Here is a 24,192-nt window from a genome sequence, read left to right on the forward strand (position 1 = left end):
GTACCACCATTTATGTAAAAATTCATATTTTTACTGACACGGGTGGCTACAGCCGCCCTGCTCGGCATCTGCTGCTTAATACGCCAATTCTTGATGATTTTTTTTTTTGTTTTATTTTGTTTTTTGTTTTTTTGTTTTTTAAAAACTCATTTAACATAATTGTTATGAAGGAGGAAATCATTTATGGAGATCAAACAGTTGGAACCACTTTGTGAAGAGGCTTTTTTGAGCCACATTAAGTGTACTGACATTTTCATTTGGAGTAATATTCAATCTCTTTTAGCTCCAGTTTTGGTCTCCTCCGCCTCCCACACCATTTTCCAAGAAAAAAAAAAAAAAAAGAAAAAAAAAACAAAACAGCAAATGTTGTTTATCAGCTACACTGACTTTTTCCTCTTACCTGCTGCATCTAAAAGCAAAGCTAATGAGAACCAAGCGAATGAGGAAGACATTAATTTGGACATTTTAAAAACTGGGAGATTATGGGGATTAACTCACTTTTGCAGTTTTATGTCAGAAGCAAAGTTGCTGCTTTAACAGTATTTAAAGCAATGCAGCACATCAGTTCACATCAGTCGCTGCTGCGTGTTCTGTTTTTGCGATGACTCTGTAAGGCATGTTTCACCACCTTGCCTATCAGACAGCATCTAAAACCCCGCTCTAGGTTTTATCTGACCTGGCCAAATAAACATGCATCTACAGAACACACGTTCTTTCAAGAACAACTCATCTCTCATCATCTTTTAAGAAACGTATCCCTAGAGTCTGCAAATCTTTCTAATCCCATGGAGTGAAAGATCACAGCTTGGTGAACTTCTAAAAATACAAACATTACACATAACATCAAATGATTTCAGCATCCGGCAGTGTTTGGTGTAATCGCATTACTTTTGTCATGATAGCTTGATTTCAAAATGTTTTAAAAATCCATGTGGGAGATGGAACAAAAAGGGGTGATGAGCACTTCTAGTTTGAAGAGTGTGGCTAGAAGCTGAAGCTGTTCAGCACAGCAAACTGAGCACAGGATTGAAATTTAAGTTTTTCTATTAAAAAGTTTGGGGTTTTCTTTAGCAGAGCTGAGCAGCTTCAGCTCATGATAACAATTTTTCTGAGAAACATCTGTGATGCAGATCCTTCCATTTGCTCTTTGTTTTTTTTGCAGAATACTTTGTGTGTGTGTGTCCATATGCACTTGCATCACTAACTTCAGGGTGAACTTCAACTGAACTTCAGGGCTTTTTCTGTAAGCCACATGACATCAAAGCTCAATAGAAAGCAACGCTGACCCTCTCTTAGCAATTTAGCTTTCATTTTCAGCAGGTAACCAAGGCAGATATGGACAGGCTTGTAAGCGTGATGATGCAGTCCCAGCTTTACTGCTTTCTACAGTAGAATCTCACCATTTTTCTGCTCCGTGGCCTCGTTTTCACCCACTTTACTATCAGCTTTGTCCCAATACTAAAAACTACTGAAAGAAAATTTGTGCAGATTCAGCTAGCTAATAAAAGCAGAAAAGCTTAATTTAAAAATCAACAAAGATCCAAACACCACACTGGGGACAAAGTTAACAGGAACACAGTTGATCAAACAAAGACAGAGAGGACGAGAGTAGCTAGGAAACAAGACACAGGTGGAAACAGTTAAGGTGGAGCAAACAATCAGAAACACAGGGTGAAAAACCAACAGAAACTGAATGTATATGAAAAAATATTCATAGTCACCCCTTAATTCAGGTCATGAAGTCTTGAGCTGACCGTTTTCCCCACCACCATCTAGGTGTTTTGAAACAGGATTTGACATGCAGAGAGGCGGATCTGACTAGAAACTGAGGTGACTGCGTGCTCATTGGATAAGAGCTTGTGATTTTCAAGTCATTAGCCAATGAGCATAACCCTCTGTCACTCTAAGGTAAAATTTATGTTGTATTTAAATCACACAGGCCTAGAGATTGGTTTGCGACCACCTGGCAACCCACTGGTTGCTAGGGGAAAAGCGAGTAATCAAGTGGTGGCCAGGGAGATTGCAGAGTGGTTTGTAGGCCTGTGTAACCAAAGCCATTAACTCATCATAATCGCTGGCCGTTGTGTTCCCATGAATAACTGGAGTTCCGATGAGCTGCCCCCTGCTGGTCATTTGATAGAATGCAGCAGCGCCTGAGAACAGATGGCCTGGATCAACTTTAACAGCGGGGTGTTTATTTTTTAAAAGAAAAGGGAGAGATTAATGCGCCACCTTCACAATACACAGCAAATTCAGGCATAAACAACCCATCTGAAACCACACCATGAACGCTTACAGCGAGTTTGCAGGTTTTAATTGAGCTGAATCCAGAACTGAAGTCAGAATCCTGCTCCTCACATACACGGTCTTAAATAATCAGGCAACATCTTATCTTAATGACCTTGTAGTACCATATCACCCCATTAGAGCACTTCACTTTCACACTGCAGGCTTACTTGTTGTTCCTAGAGCATTTAAAAGTAGAATGGGAGGCAGAGCCTTAAGTTTTCCGGCCCCTCTTCTGTGGAACCAGCTTCCAGTTTGGATTCAGGAGACAGACACTATCTCTACTTTTAAAATTAGTCTTAAAACTTTAAAACCTTTCTTTTTGCTAAAGCATGTAGTTAGGGCTGGATCAGGTGACCCCGAATCCTCCCTTAGTTATGCTGCAATAAGTGTAGGCTGCTGGGGGATTCCCATGATGCATTGAGTGTTTCTTCTTCACTAACTATGTGTTAATAGACCTCTTTGCAGTGAATCATACTTGTTATTAATCTCTGGCTCTCTTCCACAGCATGCCTTCTATCCTGTCTTCCTACTCTCTGCCCCAACCGGTCGCAGCAGATGGCCGCCCCACCCTGAGCCTGGTTCTGGCGGAGGTTTCTTCCTGTTAAAGAGAAGTTTTTCCTTCCCACTGTCGCCAAAGTGCATGTTCATAGGGGGTCATATGATTGTTGGGTTTTCACATATTCTATTATTGTAGGGTCTACCTTGGAATATAAAGCATCTTGAGGCGACTTTTGTTGTGATTTGGCACTGTATAAATAAAATTCAATTGAAAATTGAATTGGTTCGTGCGCTCTTGGCATCTTGGTACAGATGTTCCAAGCTGTTATAACTAACAAGGGCTTAGTTGTTAGTCCAATAATTTACAATAATCAGCAATGTGGGCATTTTATTAGCATTTTCATTATCAGCTGACGAGGCACAAAAGCTAACCTTCAAAATAAAACAGGAACTAACCTGAAGAAGGATCACAAAGGCAGAAGGGGACGCAAAGAGGCACAAAAGTTACAACGGGGCCGTGGAATAATGCAAAACTAATAAAAGCAGAGAAATATGAGTAGGCAGAGTAATGCATTACTTTAAAAAGCAATAAAGATTCAGTTGTTATAGATTATGTTTTTGGCTCACAAGACCACAAAATGTTGATTAAACCGCTGCTAAAAATAGTTCACAGCAGCTTATAAAAGGTGCAGTAATCCACCTCCAGCTTCATTTTAAACATCATAGTTTGAGCTGATTTTAAACGTTTTCTTTTATCTTCTTCAGGGACCACATGGCTTTGAGTTTTAGAGATGGACTCATTTTGTTGGTTTTGGCAGACTAACTAACTTTTTTCTTCAATATTTGAGACTGTTGAGCTCTTTTCATGCCAAAGTAAGCAATCTAAAAGAAAACAGGTACTTTTGTCCAGCCAGCCTGAACTCACCTCTCTCTCTCCTGCTCCAGCAGGTTGGTGAAGTCGTCACTCTTGTTGATGAAGTCGGTGTGCTTTTGCTTCTCGTTGTCCAGCTCCATGACGGTGCGGCGGTGGCATTTCTCAGCCAGCAGCAGCTGCTCCAGCATCCGTCTGTACGTATCCTTCTGTTTGTCCTCCAGACGGTCCAACTAAGGGCAAAACGCGTCAACACTCATTATGGACAACAACCCGCTCTCTAACATCGCATCTGCCAGCACAATATCACAAACCATTAGCCATGGTTATGGTGAGATTGTACTTGTGGGAGAGACTCTCTGCACACAATTCAAAACTTGTCACGCTTACTGCACATTTGTTCAGCCTTTCTTCCTCCACTGCACCCGCAGATTTCACCGAGCATGGAAAATCAGGTTTTGCTGCCATTCTGCTCACCAGAGAATCACTTTAGGATCTAATTTCAATATTTCTTTTTTTTCAAGAACTCCAAACCAAAGTTTTACAATAACTGTTTTATAGCTGGATATAAGTTTAATTTACTCTGTGTGTGTCTGACTGAGCACAGTGAGGACATTATTTCAAGCTGTGGTTACTCCACCTTCCTCTATAAATCATGTGTTGTCTCTGTATTCAACAGTCAAAGCTTCGACGTTTCCTTTTTAGTTTAGGTTCAGTTCACAGTCTCATTTACAACAGTGTATCATCAAATAATTGTTTTTATTATTATTATTTATTCCTAAAATAGCTCGGTACCTTTGAGATTAATGCACTTTTTTTGCCACTGTGTGCTCTAATCCAGTGTAAAAAACTTGTAATTTCCTTTTAAATGATGAAATGAAAGTTATCAGTGTGCTCACTGACCTCAGCCATGGGCTTCTCGTACACATCATCTGTGCTGCTGCCACTGTGGGTGAGCAGGGCGTCTCTCTGCAGGGCCTGCAGGGGTTTGGTGGGCACAGCCGAGCCATAGTGGGCCTCCAGAGTCTCAGGACGGGTTCTCTCGGACTTCAGCAGCCCGATGATGTCCTCTCTGGCCTGAGGAGACACAACAACGAAGGCGTATTGCATACATCCACCTCATTCATATATTATACTGTGAATATTTCTTTTCAGAGGTTTGGTCAGCACTTCCTGACAGAGAGAGAGAGCTGAGACACTCAAATGAGACAAAGCTGACTCCAAATAAAACAGCATGCAAAAAGCTTTGCGTCAAAAAAAGCTTTGCGTCAAAAAAGCTGGAATGATGCAATAAAAATACAGATTATAAAACATATCACATGATTTGATCATTTTAATCTAAAATAAGCTCTCCAATAAAATAATAATGGATTGCATTTATATAGCGCTTTACAATTCCACTATTCATTCACTCTCACACACTGGTGTGAGTAGTCTGTCATTCTACCCACAGCTGCCCTGGGGTAGACTGACAGAAGCGAGGCTGCCATATTGTGCCATCGGCCGCTCTGGCCAACACCAGTAGGGTAAAGTGTCTTGCCCAAGGACACAACGACCACAACAGAGAGAGCTGGGGGATTGAACCAGCAACCTTCCAGTAACAGATGAGCTTCCCAACCCCCTGAATCACGGTCGCCCCAAATGCTAATGCAAAAAACAAAACATCATCAACTGCCATCAGCTTCAGTAACACACATTAGCACACAGCTTTGCATGATGCACAGTTCAAAATAATCGTTCTTTATTTTATACCAAGCCTTGGTGCAGCTTCTCTAGTCATCATTTGTTTAAAATAAAATAACTCCTCCCCTTTTAAGCTAACGTTTCTCTGATAGGCTGACCTTGTAAACAGAAGGTTTAAACAGCAAATGGGAGGGGCTTCTGTCAGTAGAAGGCAAAACTGGTCTCCATGACATGTATAAATAGAAAAACCCTGCAGGAATTATTTGCACATAGACTGACATCATTATTTGAAACTTTGGGCATGTTTAATACGAGCAGCCACTGTTTGAACAGCATCTGTTTGACAGGAACTAAGAGGCAGAGCAGATGCCCTTCTAGTTTTATGTGCAGTCTCATCCCTGACCTTCCAGGTTTGTGCCAGCAGAGAGCGCTGTTTCCTTCATACAGCATTTCATTTCACAGATCTACAGCTATGAAGCCTGCTTGGTTTATTAAAAGCATCACAATCACCTCTATTTTCACAGCACTGGAAATATACATTGATTTAAAAAGCTGTTTTTACGTTACAGCCATTTAAAACATCCGCACACCTTCACCAAAGAGGGCTCTGTAGTCTGCTGCTCCACCGTCTCAGTGTGTGCTGTGACATCTAATTCAGAGCCTGTGTTCTTACTTTGTATATCTCATACAGCTGTTATCGCAGCCAGCCGTGGATCCTGAAGATTATAGTTGTGATCTCATAGAAAGCATCAAATCTCTGTCCTGTTATTTTCTGTCTTTACCCTACATGTCACTAGTGAGCTATTTAGACCAACACATGGTGGTGCTGAGATGAGCAGGATAAATGTGCATAATAGAAGTCCAGAAAGTAAGCAAGAGAGGAACTAAATTAAAGGAGAAAGCAACAAGATCAAAAAGACAAGGAATGGCTGAAAAAATGCAGATAGGTTCACAAACTGACAAACAGTGAGGAAAAGCACAAAAGCACAGCAGAAGGACAGAAAGTCAAACTGCAGCGTGTGCAGCTGAAAACAACCCGCCAAAAACTGCATTTCCCCACATGTCCACTCAAGACTGACGCTAAAAGTGAGTTACAGCTTTTGGGGCTGCAGATGTCTGGAGGAGCGTCCTCCTGTCAATCAAAGTAGCTACGCCCTGAACTTTAAGTAATGACAAAAATCAGGTGGATAAGTTTAAAAAAAATTGACCTCCAGAAAAATTAACTTTTGATAGAGACCACATGCAGCAGTCTTATTCACGTAAATATGTTAAAGTTAAACATCTCAACATGGAAGTCTATGGGGACTGCCACACAGTTGAAGCCGACCTCTAGTGACCATTGGAGGAACTGCACTTTAACACCGGCTCGGTTTTTCAGCTCCCGGAGTTGCTGCTCTGTTAAAAATCGATATAACTCGGGATTCTGTTGCGGCTTGAAAGTTGACATGTGGCCACTCGATTGGTGTCCTAGCTGTAGCTGCTAGCTGTCTGCTGGGCTTCACCTCAGCTAAACTGGACCTCTGGGCTGTGTTTGTTCTGTCAGTGACTTTAAGAGCATTTTTTATTTCATTCTTAATTTCTCAGAGATTAGAAATCAGTGGATGACATCATAGTGGCTACACCCATCTTTTATTTACAGTCTATGGTTGAAATGCATAAATGAGACTTTATTTAAAAGGATGCTCTTGTCATGGTTAAAAATGTGCTTATTTAGCTTGAATCTAAAGCAAAGCCTGACCCTAAATAGGTCACCAGTAACCTGGCAACGTTCCTTTCTCAAACAGGAAGAAAAGGAGTGTGTATGATGGGGAGTATTTTCAGCAGCGGTTAATCCACATTTGATACTCCTGTGAGGTTGTATGTGGGTCTGGTTTAAATAAACTGCAGTGTGTGTGTTCATAGTGATGAAGTATCATATCACCCGAGGGAAGAGTGCGGCTCACTGATGTGTTTTTAATAGTTCTTGGACGATAACGGAGCTCAGAGGAATAAGATATATAAAGGTTTAATCCACAGTAGTGGCATGTGATCAGCGTTAGTTTAGGTATATTTATGAGATTTGTCGACTTGGAGAAAACACATGATGATGCTTGTTGTATTTCTGGCTCTGTCATGCTGCAGCAAACTCTCCTTTTGTGTCTAAAATCTTGATCTGTTTTCTATTCCTGAGCACCTGACACGTGAAACAAAGCAGAAGAAACGCAGCTCTTCCTGTGCGAGACATTGCTCTGTGCTGATTATTTCTCTGCCTGATGGAAAATATTCAACACGCCCAAACAGATGAGCAGGATGGAAACAGAGGGCGAGGCAGCAGCATCCTGCCTCTCCGGAGAGAGCTTTATAAATGTGCCTCCATTAGAAAATCATTATCAGAGTGGAACCCAGAAGCAGCTGGTGGGCTGTTTCCACAAAAATCTCACCCATCACATGCTGTGAAACATCAATATGTCTCAGCGATGATGAAAAACTCCACTGCATTTATGGCTTTCACATCCCCAAACAGCTTCAGGCAAAGAAAAAGAAAGGAAATAATCAACACTTCAGCTTAAACGACTGAGCTGTCAAATAAACACTACTGCACCATCTCAACCAATACAATTAATTATTAAGACAACTGATCCTACTGTAATCAAACTCAGCTGATTCAGTCAGGTGTCCAGCATGTTCTCAGAGGTGCTGCAGGTATAACGCCACAGCCATGGCAGACATTATTACTGTCTGATGGTATGATGGCTAAACCCGTACATGAAAAGATGTTGACACTGTTTCCATGCACGATTGAAGTTCAGTCAGACACAGACACACTAGGATTACCAGAGCATGTGCTTTTAAATATAATGAACACTTTTCAAGCTATGTGCATATTTACATTACATTACAGATAAGAGGAAAACAGCTGTCCAATGGCTAAAAGAAGCAGCAGAAAGAGTCTCCAGCTGTTTGTGGTATAAGCAATAAAAAAGCCCGGAGGAGATGGGCAGTAACCACTCTGGGAAGGCTTCACCTGGTGACCTCTCCTCCACCTCAGGGCTGGATCCATTAAAACCAAATGGAGTAATTAGGCGTCTTTGATGTAATGAAGCCCCACCGTTAACAGAATGCTTTTCTAACCAATCAGACAACTCAAAGAGCTTTAGACTATGAGCCACATTTAACTATACATTCATGCAACGCTGCACTCTTTAAGCACTTGATCTACTTCACATCCACAACCAATAAAGAATCATCACTTAACCTGGCATGCATGTCTTTGGACCTGTAAACAAGATTAAATAAATAAATGTGTACTTTATTGATCCTCGTGGGGAAATTCCTCTCTGCATTTAACCCATTCACCCTGTGAAGCAGTGGGCAGCCATTGGGCGCCCGGGGAGCAGTGTGTAGGGATGGTACCTTGCTCAGGGGTACCTCAGGGTAGCCGTTCAGTGGAACCCCCAACCTTCCGATCATGGGGCCACCACTCTACCTACTGAGCTATCCCTGCTCAAAGCAGGTTCAAAGTGACCACTCAGTCTTCGCTGTCTGTATTAATGAGCCACACCAGCGGCTTTGACAAACTACTTTTTGCCCCGTGAATGAGAACGAGTCAAAGGTTTGGTTGAAAATACACTTTCTTTTAGGGAACATGGTTAAATATGAATAACCAAATCGAGTTACTGAGCTTTCTCATTAAATAAGGACATTTCTTTGAACTTTAACCAGCCACCATTTGAATGCACGTATTCCCTCTCAGATGTAGTTGGCAGCGCTCAAGCCATCAGTTCATTAGAGATTTGCATGAAGTTGGTTGCCAGACACATAAATGTGTACAGATGGTGTGCAATAATATGCATGTGAACATACGTATGAACATGTGATCACTGTACAGTATGGAAATGTTCATGACCATAATCACAAATGTGCAGTTAAATTAAATCAAATCAAACTGGAAAAAATGGGAAAGGGTGATTTTTCAATGCAACTGCTGCAAGGGGCAAACAAAAAGGGACAAATTTACAAAAATATGTCACATGACCTTGATGTCATTCATACCTGAACTTCTCCCTCCATGACTCCTAGCAGGTGAAGCAGGTCCTTCTTGGACAGATCTGGTGTTGCTGGCTTCTGGCTCTCTGCAGCTTTCTGAGGTTTCTTCACTGAGCCCGACACCCCCGTCCTCCCATCCTTCTCCTCTCGGTGAACTTTCATCTTCCTCTTCGTCAGCTCCGACATGTTTTCATCTTCCTGCTTGATGAAACCTTTACTGGGCTGGATGTGTCCATCATCTGGACCTTCCATGGTGCAGGTCCTGGATCGCATGTTTTTACCTGTGGGAAAGGGGGAAAAAATGGAGACCATTAAGTTTAAAAAAAAGACCCAAGGAAGCCAGATGTTTGTCTTTTTATATCAGTGTTGGGTTTCAGCTTGTAAAGATTTAAAAATGGTAAAAATGGCCTGCATTTGTATAGCGCTTTTCTAGTCCATAGGACCCCAAAGCGCTTTACACTACATTCAGTCATCCACCCATTCACACACACTTTCACACACTGGCGGTAGCAAGCTACATTGTAGCCACAGCCACCCTGGGGCGCACTGACAGAGGCGAGGCTGCCGGACACAGGCGCCACCAGGCCCTCTGACCACCACCAGTAGGCAAACACGGGGTTAGTATCTTGCCTAAGGATATTTGGCATGCAGCCAGGATGCAGCCTGGGATTGATTAGTGGCTGACCTGCTCTGCCACCTGAGCTACAGCCACCCCATTTACTTGGCTTGAAGGTTTGCTTTGGACACCTACGACATTAACAGGATCATTGTATTTGCAGCTCAGCCTCAAATTCCAGCTGTATGCACAACAAAGACATTAGCAAGTGATGAAAGCATGACAACAAAATAAAGGCAGTGAAATATTAACCATGATGGATTACCCAGCTCACCTTTCAGAATTTCAACCACTGCAAAGATGATTTTCATAGTATTCAAACTAACTGGCAGCGATGCAGCAGCTGCCTGGAAAGTCCAAACCACTAACTGTATATAAAAGATGATCATGGCCACCAGACTACAGATCACCCAGTGGCTTGTCGAACGACATTTGGAAGGCTTCTCAAGTTTGACGTTTTGGCCGTCATATAGCGGACGCCTTCAGTGATGCACAGCATTGGTGATACAATAACAACAGGTGACTCATATAAATATTTACTCATCATCTAAGCTTTAGACGTCCAAATGTTTCTGCAGCAGGCTGTAAAAATGTTCATTTCTGCTGAAAGTTGAACATTTTAACATGAGAGTCTATGGGAATTGGCTTTGGGAGCCAACCTCTAGTGGCCATTATAGGAACTGCAGCTGAGTTGAGTTGGTGAGAACTAAGGTTCATATCTTCATCATATTGGTTTCATATTGCAATCATGCAAACATCCCAAAGAGCATCATGTCACATTCTCACATATGCGGCTTGCATTACCCTGTATTTGACAATGATTGGTTTGTAGGTGGAACTGTGCAAATGATGTTGCTCAGTCATCGATTAGACAATCACCAATTGAATGAACCAAGAAAAACGATTCACATTCCTCTCAGGACTTTTTACATGACTCATGAGAAAAAGAAAAACAAGATATAATACAATGAATTAACAATTTAGAAAGGTTTAAACACTTTTTCAAACAGTTTGTTTTTTGTGACCCTCGTAGACAATGAGGACATTTAAGTATCCTTAGTAGGAGGAAGAAGTCACATTCATGCCTCAATTTATGAAACTGCATCCTGTAACGAGGTTTCTTAAACCCATTAATGGAAAGATCTTGGAGAAGCTCGCGGCTCTTCAACGGTAAATCGATACACCTGATGACCAGTGATGGTCCATCCATATTAAGTGACCATATTAAGTTAACTTTAAAAAACAGTTTAAAAAAATATTCCCATTCCAAAATGTTATGGGACAATCTCATTGGCTTACAGAGTGATGATGTCACAAGGACAAAAGGGGAGTGAGACGCAGCATTTTTAGTTGATTTGTTCACAGCAGTTGTGTTCGCAGCCTTCAAACGTTTGACCAAAGATACATTTGGAAACCTTCTCAGAGTCGCTGTGTACAGACTATGTATCCACAAAAACACCAACTAAGCAAAAAAGATTACGCTGCCTGAGGTGATACATTTCTCCAAGAGAAGAAGCAAAGCTTGATGAAGCACTGGGAAAAAAATAAAGAAATCCTCCAACAGAAGGAAGAACAGGACAAAAAGCAGAGAGAAATGGAGCGCAAATTCAAAGGCGTGGAGGGAGAAAACAAAGTGCTGAAAGTCAGGCTTGATCAAACACTGTGAAACAATGAAGAGCTTCTTCAAGAAAAAGAGCAACAGAAGAAAAGACAGGAAGAAGAAGAATTTATTCTCCAGGACTTTGAGAGGAAAAACCTACAACTGCAACAATTCTGTGATGAAATGAAGGACAAAACAACTGAACTGAAAGGAGAAAAGGAGAAAAGGAAAAACTGGAAAAACGATGTTCAGAGATGCAGCGTAGGATCAACGGAATAGCGAGAAACAACTCAGAGCTCATTAAGGGGATGTTGTTGAACTTCAGTGACTTCAAGCGTGAAAACACAGAAATGCAGGCACAAAAGCAACAACAAGAGAAAGTAAATGAAGACCTGCAGCGTACGCTTCAAGAAATCCAAAGAAGAAATGAGCAGTTAGAAGACATGCACAACAAAGCACAAGAGAGAAGTACAGACATGCACAAGATGACTCTAATGCACGAGGCAACATCCAAAGAACTGAGATAAAAGCTTGAAGACACACAAGCAACATTAGAAGATGTGCAGCAAATATACCAGAAACCCGAGAAGCAAAATGCTGAAACAACTGATGAGTTGAAAATCCTCATCCTGGAGAAAAAAGCGCTTGTGGAAAAGTGCCTGAAAAAAAGCTTCCACTTGTTCCAGAGGAGGGACATCCCCCCCCAGCCTGGTTCTGCCAGATGTTTCCGCCCGTTAAAAGGCAGTTTTTCCTCCCCACTGTCGCCCAGTGCTTGCTCAGAGGGGATTGTTGGGGTTTTCTCTCCTTTACCCTGTTTTTTTATTTACTTGTTTCTTTAACTTTTGGTTCTTACTTTGTTTTACCTTGTTTCTTTATTTACTTGTTTGTTGAACTTTTTTTCAACTTACTTAACAAAATAATAAACCAATTGAATTGATCCTTTCAGTATTTTTCATCTTATCTTTATATAATTTTTCCAAAACAATTTCAAACAATCAGATCTGTCTTTTATTTTCTTGTTGAAACCTCATAAATGGTGAACTAGGTGAAAGCTTTTCTGCTCTTTGCAGTGAGACAACAGAAATGCAATGATGGCAGAAAAAAGTCACACTTTGATGAGCCACAATTTAAGCTTTACTGCTGCACTGAATACTGAGTTTCGTTCTTTGTGCATTTTCGATGGGGGAAAGCTTTGGAGAGCCGGACCTTCCCATGTCTGAGCAAATCTCCTCTACGACCAAAGCCAGGTTAAACTATTGTGCTCACTGTGAAAGTGAAAAGTAGCTTCGGCATCACATCACAGGAAGATAAATGCAGTCACCTGGCTGTGACTTCTACCTTCATTCATACGCATAATAAAAAAAAAAAAACAAGTTACAACCAATTGAATCTGAATGAGGCCAAAGTTCATGATGTCTGGATGAAAGCAGGTCGTGACTAAGCCAAAGAGAATCCTGGCAGGCCAGAAGTAGCAACCACGTTACCGATACCCGTTATTAATAGTTGTTTCAGGGTAGATGCCAAAATTTCCCATGTGTCAAAACCACAGAGCTGAAAAGAAAAGGCTCAACCAGGGGGTCAAAATCTAAAGCCAAGACAAGCTCATCTCAGTAGCTGGAGGTCCAGGTGTCAGATGGAGAACATTTCGACAAGTTCAGGGAAAGAATCTGAACTTAAATCCATTCAGATTATATCCGCTGCCCCAAATCTGGATTTAATCAACATATCATGGATTCCAAACCACAAATATGGTGTCACTCCACATTAAAAAGTGTGCCTTGAATCCGGAGTCAGTCCGTATGATTTATTCTTCTTCTACCCTTCATCTGGAGTTAGTTTATATCATAAAATTAAATACTGAATTTGGATTAAAAATGAAGAGTTCAACACTCAGAATGTGCAGTCAATCCATATGATGAATTCTGATGTGATTCTGGAGTCAGTTCATAGGATGAATTCTCTATCGTCAATCTGGAGTTAATCTATATCACAAGTTCTTTAATCTGAATCTAAAGCTGGTTCATTTACACGTGACTGAAGCATGTAGCTCATGTTTAAGAAAGCAAACAGCAGTTCACAGTTTTAACAGTTACTCTTATGTCTGTCGTTGAGAGTAAAACAACTATTGCACCACAAGACCATAAAAACAAGCTAAATTCTAGTTATGCTAGTAAGAAGTTGAGATAATAAAATTCAAATTCAAAGGATATATTCTTTTAACCTGTAGAGTTTTATTTTGTTAAATGCTTATTCTGCCAGTCTGCATTGAAAAACTGTCCCAGGAGGAACTGCTTGAGCAGCGTTGATGGTACTGTACATAGACACAACATTAAAACACCAACACAATCTCTCCCACTTTTTCCTATTTTAGTTCAGATATGACACTAAATGCCCAATACGAGTGTGTCATGACTCACAAAGGATCCACAGGCAGATCACCACCAAGAAAAACACATTATTTCTAATTTTTGTGTACTCTTGGCAACAAACAGACCAAAATTTAACCAATAGCATAAAATCGTTGGAAGTCAGAAAGTTTTTGTCCACAAGGTTTAATTTCAATCCTAACTCTGAAACCTGCACTGATATCAAGCTCACAGGACAATGAAGCTCCTGGGACATGTTGCTGACGTTCAGCAGGCCTTTCACTGGAAGCGGCGCGTACGGCGTCTGTAAGCAGAGATGCTCTGTTTACAGGTCATGTTGTTTTCATTTCTGTTGCTACATGTCACATCAAAGACTTTTGCAGGCTTCTGATGGACTCTCACTCGTCAGATACCGACACACTGTTGCACCGAGTCCCAGATAAGTAAAGCCATCCCTATAAACAGTTTACCTCCCCAGAAGGAGCTCTGAGTCATGATTTCACTGTGACCTTATCAGCATCACATCCTGATGAAGCACCGATGAAAAGTCTACTCAAAGAGTTTTCCATCACTGAACGTCTTCAGCACAGAAAAACAGATTTATTTCTCGAGTATTATTAGAAACCTCTTCCTCTTTAATGTCGCCTGCAGTGTGTCGTCCACCATCTGTAACTTTCCAGAACTGGTGATCTCACTTCCACATACAGGGAGTGCAGAATTATTAGGCAAGTTGTATATTTTAGGGATAATTTTATTATTGAACAACAACCATGTTCTCAATGAACCCAAAAAACTCATTAATATCAAAGCTGAATGTTTTTGGAAGTAGTTTTTAGTTTTAGCTATTTTAGGGGGATATCTGTGTGTGCAGGTGACTATTACTGTGCATAATTATTAGGCAACTTAACAAAAAACAAATATATACCCATTTCAATTATTTATTTTTACCAGTGAAACCAATATAACATCTCCACATTCACAAATATACATTTCTGACATTCAAAAACACAACAAAAACAAATCAGCGACCAATATAGCCACCTTTCTTTGCTAGGACACTCAAAAGCCTGCCATCCATGGATTCTGTCAGTGTTTTGATCTGTTCACCATCAACATTGCGTGCAGCAGCAACCACAGCCTCCCAGACACTGTTCAGAGAGGTGTACTGTTTTCCCTCCTTGTAACTCTCACATTTGATGATGGACCACAGGTTCTCAATGGGGTTCAGATCAGGTGAACAAGGAGGCCATGTCATTAGTTTTTCTTCTTTTATACCCTTTCTTGCCAGCCACGCTGTGGAGTACTTGGACGCGTGTGATGGAGCATTGTCCTGCATGAAAATCGTGTTTTTCTTGAAGGATGCAGACTTCTTCCTGTACCACTGCTTGAAGAAGGTGTCTTCCAGAAACTGGCAGTAGGACTGGGAGTTGAGCTTGACTCCATCCTCAACCCGAAAAGGCCCCACAAGCTCATCTTTGATGATACCAGCCCAAACCAGTACTCCACCTCCACCTTGCTGGCGTCTGAGTCGGACTGGAGCTCTCTGCCCTTTACCAATCCAGCCACGGGCCCATCCATCTGGCCCATCAAGACTCACTCTCATTTCATCAGTCCATAAAACCTTAGAAAAACCAGTCTTGAGATATTTCTTGGCCCAGTCTTGACGTTTCAGCTTGTGTGTCTTGTTCAGTGGTGGTCGTCTTTCAGCCTTTCTTACCTTGGCCATGTCTCTGAGTATTGCACACCTCGTGCTTTTGGGCACTCCAGTGATGTTGCAGCTCTGAAATATGGCCAAACTGGTGGCAAGTGGCATCTTGGCAGCTGCACGCTTGACTTTTCTCAGTTCATGGGCAGTTATTTTGCGCCTTGGTTTTTCCACACACTTCTTGCGACCCTGTTGACTATTTTGAATGAAACGCTTGATTGTTCGATGATCACGCTTCAGAAGCTTTGCAATTTTGAGACTGCTGCATCCCTCTGCAAGATATCTCACTATTTTTGACTTTTCTGAGCCTGTCAAGTCCTTCTTTTGACCCATTTTGCCAAAGGAAAGGACGTTGCCTAATAATTATGCACACCTGATATAGGGTGTTGATGTCATTAGACCACACCCCTTCTCATTACAGAGATGCACATCACCTAATATGCTTAATTGGTAGTAGGCTTTCGAGCCTATACAGCTTGGAGTAAGACAACATGCATGAAGAGGATGATGTGGACAAAATACTCATTTGCCTAATAATTCTGCACTCCCTGTACACTTCACAGAGCAGTCATTCAGAGAGGGGCGAGGCACGGTGCTTGATTAAAGCTCCTCATTTTCTTACGTTATCAGTGTCTCCCATTCCACCCTTTTTTCAACAGAATTATATTCTGGTTATAAAAACATTTCATTTCTTTCACATGTGGCCCTGCATGAAGTCATGAACGACTGCACAACACCTCTGACATGTAAGCAGACATGCATAAGTTTACTAGAGCTTTACTAAAGCATAGGGCCAAGGATGTACTCTAATGGAAGCAACCACTTCGATGAGAAAGTCCTCCACAATACACTACAAACGTAAATAAATCAGACAAAACTGGGTCCTGAATAAACAGTGTTTCCGATTTTCAGTCCTCTGTTGTGAGCCATATTTCTGGACACATGATGAGTCTAAGATGTTCTCTGATTTACAAGACGGTGTGGATAAAACCTCTGACAGCTGTGGACTGACACATGAGACTGTGTGGATGAGTGGAAGCACGGTGCTTAAGAAGATCGTCCAATAATGACAAGGTCACAGCATTGACCCTGTGATCGACAACTGTTTCCAAAGCATTCTAGGAGATAATCTTTAATGTGAGCACTTCTGTTGTGTTATTAAATAATAACCCTACATTTAATGTAAAAGTCCAGATTTAAAACCTTTTGTGTCACATAAGAACCCCAAACATGAAGTCAGGTAGGAGACACTCACTAATGTTGCCGACAGGGGTTAGCGTGGGATAGCTTGGAAAAAGGCACTAACTCGTGTGCATTGAAAAATTGAAGTTTTTAAGTCTGTTGATGCTGCACGAATGCAGCGCTCTCTGATCGGGGGCAGGTGTAACTTAATCTGAGGCCTGATATGTCACTCATGTGCTATGCAGCCCGCTAACAGTGTAAATACAGCTAATGGGCGTCCTTGCAGCAGTCTCAGCTGTTTGTTTGGTGAAACTTAAAGAGGTATTTTTAGGGTGTCCCCACTCATGTCCAGGGTCCAACAAGGGGAGACTCTGGGGCTATCACTTTATGAGCCATCAGCAATCTCAGAGATGCCTGAACCTCAACTTTGCTTCACAGCTGCAGCTCTCGCACACATCCACAACAGCATTTGTTGTAAACAAAGTGCCCGTTAATCGGGCGAGCTTGAAGCGCCTCCAAGTTAGCAGAGGTCACATTTGGATGAAAACACCAGAGCAGTTAGCAAACAGCCACCGGCTCGGGTTTCATATTGTAAAGATGTGTCCGGGAGTAAATATAGATCATACTGACAACTTCATGTGGTCTCTTGTTCATTAAATGGATTAGAAACAAACACCACAAGTGCTGTCATGCAAACACAAACCTGACAAAGTTGGGAGACTATGATTTACAAATGATTTGCAAATCTCAGAAACCAAAAAGACCATAGAAAACATATCAAATGTTTAAATGTACCATTTTGAAATTTTTTTTTAGAATTTTGAATTTTAAGGCAGCAACACATCTCAAAAAAGTTTCCAACTGTGCAGCATCCCGTCTTATTTTAACATTAGACTGTAAACCTCTGTGAGCTGAGGAGAGTAGCTGTGGACTTTAACAGAGGAACGTTGTCCTGTTCTGGTCTGAGGAGGATTCTAGCTGCTCAGCAGTCCTGTTTCTGCTTTGTCCTGTTGTGGGTTTCATGATGCTCCAGATGTTCTCAGCTGGTTGAAGGTCTGGACTATCTGCAGACCAACTCAGCACCCGGACTTTTCTCTTACAAAGCCGTGCCGCTGGAATAGATGCAGTCTGTGGTTTGGCATCATCCTGCTGTAATATGCAGGCCTCCCTAAAATCGCACATCATCTGGATAGGAGCATGTGTTGCTCTAAAACCAGTATATACCTCTCAGCATTGATGCACCCCCACCATAGCATCAGAGATGCAGGATTTTGAACTGCGCACTGATAACGAGGAGGATGATCCCTCTACTCTTTAGTTTGGAGGACCTGGTGTCTTTTTTGGGATCCTCTTGGGATCCTCTTTGCCTCAGTCCATTTTAACAAGCTTTGGTCCACAGGAACTGGCGCTGTTTCTCCATCACAGTCACAGTCAGTCTGGCTTCTTCACTGCATGATGGAGCTTTAACCTGCGTGTGTGTGAGCACCACACTGAGCAGTTCTCAGACGGTGATTCCTGAAGTGTTCCTGAGCCTGTGCGCTGATCTCCTTCCAGAGTCATGTTTTTAATGCAGCGCTGCCTGAGGACCAAAGATCATGAATATCTATTATTGATTCTCAGTCTTGTTCTTCATGCACAGAGCTTTAACCCGCCCTAACCCCCACCAACTGCAGTTTTCTCGGCTGATTCCGAAAAGACTTTTTGTAGATTTTGAATTGGTTTATGGACAGTGCATCTGCATATGTGTTGGTCATTAGGCAAATGTACTGAAACCTGCAGTCAGCTGAGACTGAAGAAGCCACTTGGATGGATGATGAAATGTTCCTCCCACTGAAAACGTGACATCCAGATGAACTGAATCAACTTTCTGGGATTTCCTCACCTGGATGATGGAGCATGCATCAAGACTCTACTGGACAGGAGTGAAGCTGTTTTTGTGTGAACACTGCGTAAAATGTTTATGTGTAATATTTAAGTTTCCTTCTTTTCCACTCTAGCTCTAATTTTGGTTTCTTTAGTTTTGTGTGTGTTGCAGGGTGGATTAAGAATATAACAGTAACGACAAGAACAAGTTTGTTTATGTGTGAAGCAGAGAGTATAATTTTTTCTTAGCTAAACTTCAAGGATAGATTAATAATTCCAAATGCTGATGAACCAGGAAGTCACATGAATCTTTTTGTGAAAAATTTGAATGCAGTCTTTCAAAGGCTGTTTGACCTGTTTGTGAAGCTCAGACTGCTGAACATAATATTTGAGTAGCTAATAATCACAGAGGTGACTGCTGATATTTCATCAGAAGCTAACTTTCTCGTCCACTGGCAGCAGTAGCCGTTGCCTCACAGATCTCTCACCACTTGCTCTGTTTTACGAGCTCAGCTGTGAAGAAATAATCCTGCGAAAAGTCCGTGGCTTCCTGCCAGCTGAGCTCACAAACCTCTGGATTCCCAATAAAACTCCATCCTTTACTATGTGGGATTCGGCTCATACTGAAGAGGCAAAGAAGTGTTTATTTGTGTAAGGCCTATCAATAATGCAAGGCCATTCACAGCACTTTATACAAGACATAAAAAGGATCACGGGGGTGTCATTAAAAGATGTATGGTTCTGGTCTCCTTTATAGAGAAAGATAAGTTATGATGAAATGAACACTGGAGCAGTATCATAAAAATCACTGAGGTGAGCTGCAGTTCCTCTGATGTCCACTAGAGGCTGGCCAGACAGGGAGTCGGTCTTCACAGACGATATGTTAAAATGTCCAACTATACAAATAAACACGTGAATGTGAATTATTGTGTGACTCATCCAGGGAAGGTTTTAAATTAGAGGTGTGTAATTTGAGAGACGATGTGACAACGATCCACACAGAGAGTTTTTCTGCAACACAGCGTTAACGTCACAGAAACCACGCAGACATTAAGTGTTTTACTAACATTACTAAAACAATATATCACACATGGGGTGATGTTATAGTATAACTTTGTATTACTTTTATTTGTTTTGTAATATTGTTATAATGGGGTCTTACCTGTTCATGTTAGTCTTACATGATCTGACATGTTTACTGAAAATTTCCTGAAAATTTTATTACTATTATTTTTGTTTTTGTTTTGACTCCCACTGTTTTTATCCATTGGTTCATTTTACCCAGTGTGGTAAAGCCTTCGTTCTCTTGTATCTCTCTTGACCCCCTTTTCCATTAGTACCAACTTGGATCGACTCGCCATGTCAACAGCGTAATAAATGACTCGCCCTTTGTTACTTTGTCTGCGTGTGAGCCCTGGATTTGTTTCCTGTCCATCACACTTAATGACACAAAATTTGCTTGTAGGGTCTCAAAAATGATTGCAGTGTTGGTGGTGCATTAAAGGTAGTCATTAATATTTTAATGAAGTTCTTTGATTTCATTCTTCTCTTAGCATTGAAATGTTAACGACTGACGTCACAGTGGCTATGTCCACCTCTTATACACAGTCTGTGGTATGAACCCACTTTTCCCTGTGGGTAAAATTTCCTGCACTGCAGACTTGGCTCATGTTAGCCAGTCAAGTCGGGTGGGGTCACATGCACTCAAATGACCTCACAGTAACTCTGCTCCAATCAAAGTGCACTTTCTCTAATTTGCTGTCACGCATACAAAAATCCCCACATAAATTGACCGTGTAACACAAAAATCAAAGCACTAACTCAGCGTGTCATTCTCCGCTTCAGTCCATGGAAAATCACTGAGCAAGGCAGGCTGGGATAAAATGCTTGACTAATATCAGCCCATCAAGCTCTTGTGCTTATAATAGTGACACTTACAGTTGGTTTCAGCGCTGCTGCAGGCTCATATTACCTCCTTATTACCAGGCAGTCAAAGCCACATCAGAAATAGAACAATTATAAGCAGCACTCGACAGCCAGCACGTGCCCTTACAACCACATCCTTAATGCTGTTTCTATACCTTCCACATATCTGCTTAAATTAGCAACTTTCTTGCTTTGACCTTGTCCTGAAGTCACAGATATGACAAGCAAACGAGCAGCCAAGGTGAACTCATCTTAATGTTCATGGTTTTTGACACAGCCATTATTCAGCCTTAGTTCACTTTATTAATCAGCATCCATCATTTTAATCAGTGGGTGATTTTAAAAAATAATCTGTTGGACAAACTCTGATAAGGTTTTCTTGAGATGCCATATGGATGAATCTGATAGCATGAAGGGTCATTTTTTTACACTTAACACAGCAAATAAAAGACACAATAATCCAAACCTGCTCCAACATGGGAACAGCTATTCATGGATAACTTGGACTATGACAGAATACATGCACATCTGGGCAGTTCACTGAGGACACAGATGTTGCTGTTATGAAGGAACATTAATTCACTATGAATGCAAACTGTATCCTTACTTAATTTAAATTACAAGAATTTGTAGGTTTTTATAACGTTTTAAAGATTATTTTATTAACTGCTCACTGAGGAGTATAGCTTCATACACTTGTTTTATTTAATAATTTATACCTGGTTTTTCTAAGTTCAGACACGTTTGCATTTGCAAAGACAAAGACGCTTTGCAAATCTCAGCTTGCATAAAGTGAATCTTAAGTGTGTGGCTATACTGTCAAGTAGGGCTGGGCAAAACGATTATTTTCCTAATCGATGAATCTAGCGATTAATTTTTCGATGCATCGATTAATCTAACGATTCATTTTTCAATCCGATTCGATTTCGATTCGATTCGATTAACGATTTTTTCCCCATTATTTGACTTGTATAGCAATTTCACATTTATTAATTTATGTATATAAATGAAAAACACAAATCTATTCATTTGAAGACCTTTTAATAAAAAATAAAAAAATTGCAAAATAAAGTTGTAGAGGTCGTACAATCAATACAATAGAGATAGCATTTAACAAGAAATGAAATGTGCAAACATATATAAAATTAAGGAAAATAAATAAATAGCAACAATGGTGTCTTTAAACAAACAAAATGTAATATTCACTTTGCTTTCTGCCAAAAAGTGCTCTTCCTTCACAAAACAAAATCCACAATAACATTGTACTACAATCTTCTGTTTTTAGCAAAAAATTAAATGTTTTGCAAAACAAATATAACAAAGGAAATCATAGCAAAAAATTAATAATATACAAACAGCAGCAATGGCGTCTTTGAACAAATAATGAAATGACAAGTTTCCCCTAAGTAGGACTCTGTGACCAGACTTGTCCAAGCATAGGTGGTAAGGGAGATTTTGGATGTGGCTTTTTTTAGTTCATTCCTTAGTTTCTCCACTGAAGTTTCATACTTTCTCTCCATCATGCTTGTAAAATGACGCCTAGACGGCAGAGTGTAACCTGGTTGGAAAGTGGTCAGCATTTCTTTGAATCCCTCACCCACAGCAAGTGGTCTCTTGTCTTTTAAAATCATAGCTAAGACGCTCTCAGTAAGTACAGCCACCTCCTGGGGGGTGCATGGTGTACTTCTTCTCTGACAGTAGTCCTCCAGACTTTTCTGTTTATTCCTGAAATCATAAATCACACACAGCACACAGATGAATTCGAATAATTACAAAATAATTATATGGAAAGCATAATATCAAAATAATTTGATAAGGATCTGGTTGAGCTAGATAGATAGATACACACACACTGTTATGCCATGTGCTTTCATAGCATAACAGTAAGAGGTTAATAATAATCCCCAATGTTGAACATATGATATGCAGTAATCATGATGGCTGGAAAAGATAATGTTTAAACAGCCATAGCTGATGGCACCTTTACTGGTGCACTGCTTTCTAGTCATTAGATGGCATAACTTTGACTTATAAGATCAAGCTGGAGAAGCATAATGTATAAAAACAGCGTTCAAATAGGATGAAACACATTAAATTTGACAAATCAAGAGTTCATTGTCATTTTGCTTTTGCAAGCACTTTAACAATGTTGTAACAGTGTCCACGACGGCTACGTTTAGCAGGTGGTGCATTATCCTTGTTAACATTTCTCCTGCGGCCAATTCGCTGTCTCACATTTTTGTCTTTCGCCGATTCTGATAATCAGCCTGCGTGCATTCAGACTCATTTTGCCAGCATGGGCTACAAAAAAAAAACCAATAACAACAGCAGCTGCTATATGTTACTGCTCAGCAGCTTAAATGAGTTTTGCATTTACGGAGGTTGGGTGTTTATCTGTGTCTATGAGTGAGTGTACGTCTACGTGGGGGGGGGGGGGGGGGGGGGGGGGCGGTCTGGATGAATTAACGGGTAAAAACTAGCGTTAGTAAAAAAGTTGAAAACTTACGGTGGTTTGTCCTTTGCAGAAGCTGCTCCTGGATGCCGTCGTTTGAGGTGCTGGTGCATAGCCGTCGTGCTTTTATGATAGGCCATTTCCACCTCACAAAGCCGGCAATCACTTCCTTTTCTGTTAAAATATCCCCATACTGTAGAACTGCGTGTTCGGGTGGAGTGATTTAAGTTGACTGCAACTGCCTCACTCATGATTCCGCTACTCGCTGCCGCCATGTCTTTTTTTGAAAGTGACGACGCATCGACGCAGATTTTTTTACGTCGACGTATTTTTTGCGTCGACGTAATCGATTACGTCGACGCGTTGTCCCAGCCCTACTGTCAAGTTCAGGTGACTGATCCTTCTTAAAACAGCACACTCAACCAGTGTGAGTAAAACTTATCTATATTTTTTCTTACGTAAGTATTTCAGTGTTTGAGTCGGTATAAAAAGAAAGATATTTGTTACCTGTTTTACTTGTTTTTATTGAAAGTATACTTATTTTCATACTTCAAGCCTGAAAAATTATTAACCAATGTTTCCTACACTTCTAAATTCCTACACAGACCCAGAGAATCCTACACAAATCTGCAGAAAAGGAGACACGTAAATTAACATATCTTCTTCTGCATCCTTTTCCTCTTATACATTTACTTTATGTAGTATTCATGTAGTATTTATGTAGTATATGTGATTTTACTGAATGTTGTGCTGCACACAGATGCATGTGTTCTTATTGTCTTGCCGTCTGTGAATTGTGGGACAAATAACATACAAACAGATGAGGGAAAAGTAATTTTGTCTAAAGTATGCACTGTAAATACTGAAAGGCTGACCTTTGGTTTCATCCCAGAATGACTAAATAGATTATGAAATAAGGTGTGTAAACAGACAGCTCAGCCCAAATACACTGAATATATTCACTGTTTTTGTGTGTTATTGAACAAAATATGGCCTTTTTAAATCACTAAATCTATCCTACCCTCATTTTTCCAGCTGAAAAATAAAGGAAATGTTCAGTTTTTACACCCAGCAGAACAGAGTAAAAGGTAATGTTTCTTAGATCGTCATGTTTT

General features: G+C 40.8%; 1 protein-coding gene across 3 annotated transcripts in view; it reads right to left on the minus strand.

Moving 5' to 3' along the window:
• LOC146692537 (filamin-A-interacting protein 1-like) overlaps window positions 1-24,192 on the minus strand; it is a 56,985-nt gene that overhangs the window by 14,509 nt on the left and 18,284 nt on the right. For all 3 annotated transcript variants that reach the window (XM_085432646.1, XM_085432645.1, XM_085432644.1), the window contains exons 2-4: window positions 9,374-9,648; window positions 4,562-4,735; window positions 3,713-3,891 (exon numbers count right to left, since the gene is read on the minus strand). In XM_085432646.1, coding sequence (XP_085288772.1) covers window positions 3,713-3,891; window positions 4,562-4,735; window positions 9,374-9,648 — 628 coding nt within the window. The remainder of the gene's footprint in view (window positions 1-3,712; window positions 3,892-4,561; window positions 4,736-9,373; window positions 9,649-24,192) is intronic.

The sequence above is a fragment of the Copadichromis virginalis genome, linkage group LG15, assembly GCF_057382275.1.
Source record: "Copadichromis virginalis isolate Kocher_CV1m ecotype Utaka linkage group LG15, C_Virginalis_male_GT1.1, whole genome shotgun sequence".
In the NCBI taxonomy this organism is placed as follows: domain Eukaryota; kingdom Metazoa; phylum Chordata; class Actinopteri; order Cichliformes; family Cichlidae; genus Copadichromis; species Copadichromis virginalis.